The 10,709-nt window shown below is 51.5% G+C and overlaps 1 protein-coding gene across 7 annotated transcripts in view; it reads left to right on the top strand.

Moving 5' to 3' along the window:
• Positions 1-8,751: 8,751 nt before the first annotated feature.
• The window catches only part of PPP4R1 (protein phosphatase 4 regulatory subunit 1), an 83,936-nt gene continuing 81,978 nt past the window's right edge, over positions 8,752-10,709 (top strand). For 2 of the 7 annotated variants that reach the window (XM_070050487.2, XM_089305899.1), the window contains exons 1-2: positions 8,778-8,918; positions 9,685-9,729. Coding sequence is in view for 2 of the 7 variants with exons in the window: in XM_070050486.2 (XP_069906587.1) it covers positions 9,466-9,472; positions 9,685-9,729 (52 nt within the window). In the remaining 5 variants the exon portion in view is untranslated. Of the gene's footprint in view, positions 8,919-9,304; positions 9,473-9,684; positions 9,730-10,709 lie in introns of those variants that run through there. The other 5 variants (XM_070050488.2, XM_070050486.2, XM_070050484.1 and 2 more) reach the window with 5 other exon arrangements.

Genomic DNA, 10,709 nt, shown 5'->3' with positions numbered 1-10,709 from the left:
ATGTTTCAATGACAAAACCAGCAAGGAATCACAAAGGCCAGATAGAATTAAAACTGAGACCAGGACAGTGTATACTGAAGGACTGAACGCTCTCTTGAAATGGCTGGGGCTAGGCCAGGCTGTTATAAGGAGCCAGGAACTCATTTTGGGTCTTCCACGTGGGTGCAGAGGCTGAAGGACTTGGGCTATCTTCCACTGCTTTCCCAGGTACATTAGCAGGGAACTGGATTGGAAGTGGAGCAGCCAGGACTTGAACCGGTGCTCATATGGGATGCTGGTATCACAGTGGGGAGCTCAACAGCCGCACTGCAATGCTGGCCCCGCCATTATTTTTAAATACAGTAATAATAATACCTACTTCACAGGGCTCATTTAAGAATTAAATCAGGGGCCAGTACTGTGACACAGTGGATTAAAGCCCTGGCCTGAAGTGCCAGCATCCCATATGGGTGCCAGTTCAAGACCCGGATGCTCCACTTCCGATCCAGCTCTCTGCTGTGGCCTGGAAAAGCAGTAGAGGATGGCCTAAGTCCTTGCTCCTCTGCACCAGCGTGGGAGACATGGAAGAAGCTCCTGGCTCCTGGCTTCAGATTGGCTCAGCTCCGGCTATTGCGGCCAATTGGGGAGTGAACCAGCGGATGGAAGACCTCTCTCTCTCTCTCTCTCTGCCTCTCCTTCTCTCTCTGTGTAACTCTGACTTTCAAATAAATAAATAAATCTTAAAAAAAAAAAGAATTAAATCAGAAAGTACGTACAAGCCCTTAGCACAATACCTGGCACATGTGCCTCACGGATGTTCCACGTACACCATGTCACTGTTGGGGGCACTGCTAAAGGGGACAAATGACATCCCAGTACATTTTTTGCAACTTTCTATAAATCTGTAATTATTTCTAAATAAAAAGTTGTAAAGCATATTAGTTTTCTTGTGTATGAATTATTTTTATCGACTTTTTAAAAAAAGATTTATTTTATTTATTTGATAGATAAGAGTTACAGAGAGAGGTAGAGCCAGAGAGAGAGAGAGAGGTCTTCCATCTGCTGGTTCATTCCTCAAATGACCACAATAGCTAGAGCTGAGCTGATCTGAAGCCAGGAGCCAGGAGCTTCTTCCGGGTCTCCCACGCAGGTGCAGGGGCCCAAGGACTTGGGCCATCTTCTACTACTTTCCCGGGCCATAGCAGAGAGATGGATCGGAAGTGGAGCAAACGGGACTTGAACTGGCACCCAGATGGGATGCCAGCGCTGTAGGTCGGGACTTTAACCTACTGTGTCACAGCGCCGGCCCCGTATGAATTATTTTGTGACATCGTACTAATATTTTCTGTTTCAACACAGGAATCAAGGACTTTTACAAAGAGTTACACAGAAATGACATTGGAAAGGAATCAATTTCTTCTGAATCAAATTCTAGCACTATAGAGCAACATTAGAGTGAAGGGACTCGTAGTTGACCACTGAGCTCTGGTGGGTAAGAATATGTGATTTGCCGTGATTTCCTCCTGGTTCAACTTACTTATCCATTTGGACTCAGAATACTAAGCATTGCGGCAGCAGTTGCGGTAGGCTCCTCCTCCACACCGCTTTCAGCGTGACTACCACTAACTCAGTTTCTGAATTCTAAGAAGCAGGCATTGATAAAACGAGCAGTGTTGTTTCAATTTTTTAAAGTTTTCTTGAGAGGCAAAGACAGTGAGAGAGAGAGAGGAGAGAGAAGAGGAGAGAGATGAGAGGAGAAGAGAGAAGAGGAGAAGAGAGGAGAGGAGAGGAGAGGAGAGGAGAGGAGAGGAGAGGAGAGGAGAGGAGAGGAGGAGAGGGGAGGGGAGAGGAGAAGGGAGGGCTGAGGAGAAGGGAGGGGAGGGGAGAGGAGGAGAGGGGAGGGGAGAGGAGGAGAGGGGAGGGGAGAGGAGGAGAGGGGAGGGGAGAGGAGGAGAGGGGAGGGGAGGGGAGGGCAGAGGAGAGGAGAGGAGGGGAGAGGAGAGGAGAGGAGAGAGAGAGAGAGAGAGAGAGAGAGAAACTAGGTCTACCTGCTATTTCACTCCCCAAATGCCTGCAAATGCTGGGGCTGGGCAAGGCTGAAGCCGGAGGCTGGGAACTCAGCCTAGGTCTCCCACGTGGTGGCAGGAACCAATCACTTGAGCCATCATCTACCACCTCCCAAGGTCTGCATTAGCAGGAAACAGGAGTCAAGACCCAGGGCTTGGGTATCTAACCAAGACATTCCAATATGAGATACAGGCTTCTTAATTGCTAGTCTTTTTTTTTTTTTTTTTTTTTTGACAGGCAGAGTGGACAGTGAGAGAGAGAGAGAGACAGAGAGAAAGGTCTTCCTTTACCGTTGGTTCACCCTCCAATGGCCACTGCGGCCGGCGCACCGCGCTGATCCGAAGGCAGGAGCCAGGTGCTTCTCCTGGTCTCCCATGGGGTGCAGGGCCCAAGTACTTGGGCCATCCTCCACTGCACTCCCGGGCCACAGCAGAGAGCTGGCCTGGAAGAGGGGCAACCGGGACAGAAGCCGTGGCGCCGGTCCTTAACTGCTAGTCTAAATATCCATCCCAGCTCTGCTGTTTAATACATGTAATGCTGTTTATACATCTTCGTTTTCCCAATGAAATGAAGTGGGTGGAAGGAGTGGTGTAGGTTGTTGTAGCTTGGCTGGAATAACTACAGAATTCCCCAGTGGAGAATCCTTTTGGCTCCAGTAACCAGGTACACTGGGAAATGCTCTGGAGTATTGAACATGGTGGATGAGAAACAGAGCAGGGACGGATTGTTTTCCTTTATACTCGGGTTTACAGTTGCAGGTCTAGCAGGATGCACGATTGTGTTTAGAACAAGTCTATGCGAAGAACTTGAGCTGTGGTTGACTGTGGGTGCAGCTGCTATCCCTTGCCTTCTAAGAGCAGCCTCCGGCTCCTGCAAACAGGGAAGAACAGTCCAAGGCACTAACCCTGGACAGCGGTCTGTTCGGGAGCTATTTTTTCCTTTCCTTCCTTTTCTTTTCCTAGGATGGTGTGAGAATATGTGTCTTCAGTTGATGTGACTAAAAAGAGGTCAAAGGTCTTTGAAAAAACAAAACCTAAATATGAAAGCTGTAGGAAAAGCTAAGATTTCACATTTTGAAATGTCACCTTGGCAGAGAGCTTCAACGGGGACTAGAGGAAGGGCAAGAACACTTTTTTTTTTTTTTTAAGATTTACTTATTTATTTGAGAGGCAGAGTTACAGACAGAGGGAGGGAGAGTTAGAGAGAGAGGTCTTCCATCTGCTGGTTCACTCCTTCAAATAGCTGCAATGGCCAGAGCTGGGCGGATCCGAAGCCAGAGGCCAGGAGCCAGGAGCTTCTTCTGGGTCTCCTATGAGGGTACAGGAGCCCAAGGACTTAGACCATCTTCCACTGCTATCCCAGGCCATAGCAGAGAGCTGGATCAGAAGAGGAGCAGCCAGGACATGAACCAGCGTGCATATGTGATGCTGGTGACCCAGGCAGAGGTTTAACCCGCTACTCCACAGCACCGGTCCCCAGCAAGAACAATTTAACGCAAATATTGGCCTTTATACAATGCACAAAAATATTTGGGGGGCTTCAGGTAAAAGATTGGCAACTAACTAACAATTTTTTGTTGTTGTTCTTCTTGGGAAGTGGAGCAGCCGGGACTCCAGCTTATACCACTATAGGACATCTCATCAACCTGTCTCCAAAAATAGAAATGAACCAACATGAATATGAAGCATTTGTTTAGGAAGTACTTTTACATCTTTCCTCATTTTCAGATTCATTCATTCATTCAAATTCATTTTGTAATTATTTAAAATAATAACAAATAGGTCTGCCTTCAACTTTCCAATTCAGGAATGACTGCTTTGAAGGAAAAAAGCAAATGATTGAATATAAAAATTAAAGGAGATAATGTTAGGTAGATTTTTTGATTCTTTATTACCAATGTTTTCCCCATGATATTTTTCATGTTTGTTTTTGAAGAGCCTTATGCCTCAATTTCCAAGGTTCCTTGATCGCTGGAAAAATTTCCGCCAGGGACAGACATTATAGTGCAGTGGGCAAGTTGCTGGTTGGGACACTGACATCCCAGGTCACAGTGCCAGGTGAGTCCTGGCTGCTCTGCTTCTGATTCAGCTTCCCTCTAATGCATCCTGGGAGGGCAGCAGCTGATGGCTCAGAGGCTTGGGCCCCTGTCACCCATGTGGGACACCTGGTTGGAGTTCCTGCCTCCTGGCTTCAGCCTGGCCCAGCCCTGGCAGTTGCAGGCATTTGAGGAGTGAATCAGCTGATGGAAGATTCTCTCTCTCTCTCTCTCTCTCTCTCTCTTTCTCTCTGCCTCCCAAACAGTTGAAAAATAAATATTAAAAAGATTATTTAAGCATCCTCATTTTTGGAAATCTGCATCATCTAGAGATTCAGTTTGTAGGAAAAAACAAAACCCCACAGTCTATAGGTCAAGCTCCATAGGGTCCTGTGGAAGCCATGGTACCCCTTCCTGGGGTCTTAGCTCTGTATTAGCTTAGAGAGGCTTTGTGACAAACTGTACTAGAAACATGACCATATTAAATTATCAGAAAAAAAAGCATCAGACTTTCCATTTATGTGAGGCAATTGAAATATCCAGAAGACAAAACAAATGCCTTCTTTCAAGCCAAACTCACTGTCATGTTACCGGTCACACAGGGTAGGGTGGTTGTTGGATCGAGTCTTGTGTGTTCTTTTCCTCAGCTTAGTATAGAAATAAAAAGTCGGGAAACAATTTGCAAAGAGTCAGAAACTTTTATTTGATTGGCAAGTGATAGAGAGGAGACCCTAGCAGGACACTGGCTTTAAGGAAGTGTCCCAGGTTTTTAAGGCATTACCATTTGCTCATGGGTCATCCTATGGGGGGGCGGTGCCCATTAAACAGGGGTTTCACGTATGTATGTTGATTGGCTTGTGGCTCAAGGAGATGGGGAGGGTCTCCTGGAGACTGTCTGTTTCCTAAGGGGCTCAGCCCCCTCCCCTGCTAGCTCTAGGTGGAAGACTAACTAACTTGAAGGCATGGTTTAAAACCGAAAGGTTGCAAGAGATAGCCAGGGTCTCTTGGAGCCAGTCCAACTCTCCCCAGCGGCTCCGCCCCTTCCCCTGCCAGCTCAGAGTGAACGCTTGCACCCACCCTGAAGGTGTGATTTAAGGCTGCAAGGTTGGCACACATACAGCACAAAGAGATGTAGTCGGGGAGACGCCAGTTGGTCTGGAGACAGGCTTTCCAGCCACAGCTGGCAGCCTGCTTGTGAGGGACACTCATGCTACATCTGAAGGGACCCACAGGCTCCCAGCCCCACTGGCCGGCCTCATATTAATTTTCAAAAATTATAGTCTCTGACCCCCAGTTAAAGATCTGAGGTATAAAAAGAGGTGGGATTTAAACTTAAGTGACAGGGAAAATTTTTTTCAAAATAAGATATTGTCTTATTTCATGATTAATTTAAGCATTATCTGTTAATATTATGGATAGCATTTTTATATCTTAATTTTGTTTTGTAGTATGTTTGTAAATTTTTGTATTTGAAATTAATTTATTTTTTTAAAGATTTATTTATTTATTTTTAAGTTACACACAGACAGAGAAGGAGAGGCAGAGAGAGAGAGGTCTTCTGTCTGCTGGTTCATTCCCCAGTTGGCTGCATAGGCTGGAGCCGTGCCATTCTGAAGCCAGGAGCCAGGAGCCTCTTCTGGGTCTCCCATGGGGGTGCAGGGGCCCAAGGACTTGGGCCATCTACTACTGCTTTCCCAGGCCATAACTAGATAGCTGGATCGGAAGTGGAGCAACTGGATCTTGAACCAAGCCCATATGGGAGGCCAGCACTGCAGGTGGCAGCTTAATCTGCTACAGCACAGTACAGGCCCCAGAAATGCATTAATTTTTAACAAAAATCTATTCTAAAAAGTTTCCAGTATTATTTGGAAGAGGACTTATTTTTTTTTAATTCAGGCCCTCATAGCCCATTAGTGGATAATACTTTTTTTTAAAGATTTTATTTATTTATTTGAGAGGTAAGAGTTACAGACAGTGAGAGGGAGAAACAGAGAGAAAGGTCTTCCATCTGTTGGTTCACCCTTCAAATGGCCACAACGGCCGGAGCTGCATGATGGCCGGAGCTGCGCTGATCTAAAGCCAGGAGCCAGGTGCTTCTTCCCAGTCTTCCACGTGGGTGCAGGGGCCCAAGCACTTGGGCCATCTTCCACTGCTTTCCCAGGCCAGAGCAGAGAGCTGAATTGGAAGAGCAGTAGCTGGGGCTAGAACCAGCGCCCATATGGGATGCCGGTGCCGCAGGCGGATTAACCTACTGCACCACAGGGCCAGCCCTAGTGGAAAATACTTTTAAAAAACTGACTTGGGGGGCCAGCACTGTGGCGTAGTGGGCTAAGCTCCGCCTGCAGCACCCGTATCCCATTTGGGCGCTTGTTCAAGTCCTAGCTGCTCCTCTTCCGATCTAGCTCTCTGCTATGGCCTAGGAAAGCAGAGGAAGATGGCCCAAGTCCTTGAGCCCCTGCACTCACATGGGAGACCCAGAAGAAGCTCCTGGCTCCTGACTTTGGACCAGCTCAGCTTTGGCCATTGCGACCATTTAGGGAGTGAACCAGCAGATGGAAGATCTTTCTCTCTGTCTCTCCCTTTCTCTGTCTGTAACTGTGCCTCTTAAATAAATAAATAAATCTTAAAAATAAAAAACTGACTTGGGACACTCCCCGTATTTTACAGATTTCAGAGGCAAAGCAGGATAAGAATGGATTTTGTGTTGTGCTCTGACCCCTGGACAAAATATAATTTCGGGCACCCACAGGCTACATTGTAAGTTAAATTGAGGTAAAGGGACATAGCACAATGATTGCTATTCTTTGTTTAGCTATCATTTTTTATAGGGCAGGAACAGAGTGTAGTTGGTAGGGCTAAACTGCTTATCTTTTGAGAAAGGAGTCAGAGAAAAGCAAATGTAAAAATATGTTCCTAGGGCCGGCGCCGCGGCTCACTAGGCTAATCCTCCGCCTAGCGGCACCAGCACACCAGGTTCTAGTCCCGGTTGGGGCGCCGGATTCTGTCCCGGTTGCCCCTCTTCCAGGCCAGCTCTCTGCTGTGGCCAGGGAGTGCAGTGGAGGATGGCCCAGGTGCTTGGGCCCTGCACCCCATGGGAGACCAGGAAAAGCACCTGGCTCCTGGCTCCTGGCATCGGATCAGCGCGGTGCACCGGCCGCAGCGCGCCGGCCGCGGTGGCCATTGGAGGGTGAACCAACGGCAAAGGAAGACCTTTCTCTCTGTCTCTCTCACTGTCCACTCTGCCTGTCAAAAAAAAAAATATATATATATATATATATATATATATATGTTCCTGTGCATGCCCTCACTGCAATGTCTAAAAACCAAGCGGCTTAAAGGGACCTGTTGTGTAATTCAGCTTATAACCAAATGCATAGCTCTTGAACAATAATGGAAACATTACACAGATCCTCCCATGTTGGCTGCCTTTTCCCAGATACTGAGAGAAAACTCCTGGAGACCCAGCTCCTCAAGGCGGAGGAAAGTCATACCACACGCAAAGCCAGTTCTGGTGCACAAACTCTATCATACTCTGATCGCTGAGTGTTTCACATTCATCTTTATTGGGTAGATCATCAGGGCAGTTTTGTGTTTGTAAGCCCAGTGGCTGAAGCACAGTTGGTCCTCGGTAGCGTCTGCATTTTCCCAATGAAGTCACCTGTTAGTGTACAGAATGGATTTGGCCCGTTCCTCCTCTTTCTACTCAGAATTGGTTAAAGTGGCAGGTGTGCCAACAAGGCAGGTAGCAGAGGAGGGCAGAACTCGCGGGCTGACTCAGTTGGGGCTGGTTTTTGTTGATGGATCGTGAATTTCCAACTCTGTCTGGAGAATTAGGGTTAGCTGAATTCACAAAGGGGCTTTCTGCAGGGGGAGGTGAGAAACAGAAGTTTGGACTGTTTAATTACCCTACATTTGAGAACATTAGACACACACTTGGAGTTAGGGCTATCCTGATTTTTACTCTCAGAAATGTCACATGGATTAACGCAATATGTCTTCTGTCTTGTAAATAATATCTGAGAGGAAATGTTTTTCGCAGTATCTATGAGGAACCCATTGGGGTTTGATTTTCAGAGGCTCTGTCATAGCATTTAACGTCAACACGCTGTTCTGGGTTAAAACAACGTAGAAAGGAAAAAGCTGGTTAACTATTTAGAATTCTCTCCTCAGGAAGAGATAAGACTCCCTCCCCTCCAAAGTGGCATCAATTCCAAGTCTGCGTTTTTTCCTCCGTGGAGTACGACTAAGTCATGGAAGCAGGGCGGTGAAACAGAAAACCCAGGGTTTTGGAGCTTGAGCTAATGGCCTCACTCAGAAAACAATGGGAATAAGAAAATCTGTAACTCAGACTTCAGTTGAGCAAGTGCTGCCAAAATCATCTAAAACACACACACGCACACACACACACACACACACACACATTCATCAACAGTACCCTTCACCCGCCACCTCCTAGTATCAGGCACAGTGCTAGGCTGCGCTCGCTCTTCACTGAACCCCGACAGGCAGGCTGCATCCGACATGCTACAAATGGGTCACACACCAAGTACATGGCAGCCTCCAGACGTGACCCCGGGCCTGCCACGCTCCGGCCGGTGACTTTCCCGCCTTGTCAGCTCCGGCTTCGCGGGACGAGTGGAGAAACGTGCAGCCGCGAGAGCGGGCAGAGCAGACACGACTTTGTCACTCAACTACCCCCAGCAGGGCCCTGGGCTTTGTTAGCAGCCACTTGGCGAGGGCCCTAGACGGCGGGGAGGCGGCGCTTCCTCCGAGCGGAGGTGGGACCCTCGGCCCCGCCGGCCTCGGGAGCCGCCCCCGGCCTCGGATCGCCGACGACGTACGTGCGGGCCTGGGGAGGGGGCGCGGGCGGCGAGCGGCGAGCGGCGAGCGGCGAGCGGCGCGCCCGCCGAGAAGGCTGCGGCCGACGAGCGCAGGGCGAGGCCGGTGACCCAATAAAGCAGCCGGGCCGCGGGAGGCCCCGCCCGGGGTCGGGTTCCGGCACTCGCCGCAGGGTCCCGGCCGGCCGTGCTTGCGCGCCCCCGTCCGCAGCGCTCGGCGCCGGGGCGCCTCCGGCCGAGGGTGTGAGCGCGCGCGGCCGGGCCGCACCGGGCCGGGAGCGGGGAGGCGGGAGGCGGGCGCGCCGGCCGCCCCGGAGCCGCGCGGAGAGGCCGGCGAGGCGGGGCGGGGCGAGGCCGAGGGCCCAGGCGTCCGGGAGCCGCGCAGCCCGCGGCAGGCCCGGGCCCTCGGCCCGCCCCGCGCGCGCGCCCCCGCCGGCCCGGCCCTCCTCGCCGCCCCTCCCGCGCGCGTCCACCGGCTCCCCGGCTCGCGCCGCTCCATGTAGCCCCGGATCCCCGGGAGACCGAGGAGGAGGGGGCGACCACAAGATGGCGGGTACGTGGCCCCCTGTTCTCCGGGCGGTGGCGGCGGCGCCTCCCCGCACTCACCCGCCCCCCCGCCGCCCCGAGTGGCTGCCGAGCCGAGGCCGGCGCGGGGTCCCGGCGCGGGGAGGCGCCGCGGGGCCGGGAGGGCGGGCGGTGGGCGGTGGGGGCGGCGCGCCTGGCCGCGGGGCGCTGACCGGGCCTTTCTTCTCTGTCTCGGCGCAGACCTCTCGCTACTCCAGGAGGACCTGCAGGAGGACGCGGACGGATGTGAGTGGCCTGGCTTCGCGTCGCCGGGCGCCCGCGGGGAGCGGCCGGGAAGGGCGGGTAGGCGGGCGGCGGCGGCGGCCAGGGCCGGGCCGGCAGGGCGACGGGTGGGCGAGGGCGGTCCGGGACGGCCCGGGGCGGCGATGTGGGTGGCTGGGTGGGGGGTTAGATTCGCGCTTCCGTGAGGAAACGGGTGTTGGGGTTCAGCCGGGGCGGGAGGCGCCCCGCTCGACGCCCTCGTTGGGTTTCCGCCCCGCACTCAACCCCTGCCCGCCCCTCCGAGTCGCCGTCGGGCTCGGGAGTTGCTTGGCCGTAGGTTCTGGAAGGAAAAGCGGTGGGGCGGACATCCGAAGTGGGAAGTTGGGGTGTGTTTCCCCCTCGCGAGTGCCTTCCGCCCCGCCATCCCGCCCGAGGAAGGAAGAGGCTGTGAGGCGGGAGGCGCTTCCTCCGAGCTGCTCCCCGGAGTCGCCCGGCGCGCCCCGACCTCTTTTCAGGTTGTAGGGAGATGCGGTCCGGGTCACCGTGCAGCGGCTCCGAGCAGTTTCGATTTGATTTGTGGATGACGAGAAGGTTAGAAGGTGTGGCCTTGGCAGAAATGACTTTTAAGTTTTGAGAGTTGATTCTTTTGTTAAAAAAAAAAAAAAAAGAACAAGACGGAACCTCGGATTTTTTGACATTGTTTCCGGAATGGTGATGGCAAGGTCCTTTTTTTCATTTGGGTATGTGCTTTTCTAAGGCTGAGGCAGTAATATGGTGTGGTGACAGAAAAGAACAAAGAGTTAATTAAGCGAGTTTGCGTGGAAAGAAGTCACACATTGCAGTTAATTAGGAAAGGATTTCTGTTCGTGCTGATGTTCCAGTATTTCCAAGAGTCCCTAGGTTTTGCGGTGCGTTTAAGGAAAGACGCAGGTGCGAAGTGGCTTAAATGTAGAAATTGTTTGGAGTTGAGATGATAGTCCTGATGGAACGGTGGGCTGTTGAAG

Source organism: Oryctolagus cuniculus, chromosome 10, assembly GCF_051225735.1.
Source record: "Oryctolagus cuniculus isolate XC-2025 breed Fujian yellow rabbit chromosome 10, ASM5122573v1, whole genome shotgun sequence".
Lineage (NCBI taxonomy): Eukaryota > Metazoa > Chordata > Mammalia > Lagomorpha > Leporidae > Oryctolagus > Oryctolagus cuniculus.
Note: the sequence above shows the minus strand (reverse complement) of the source record. Positions and strands in the feature narration are given on the sequence as shown.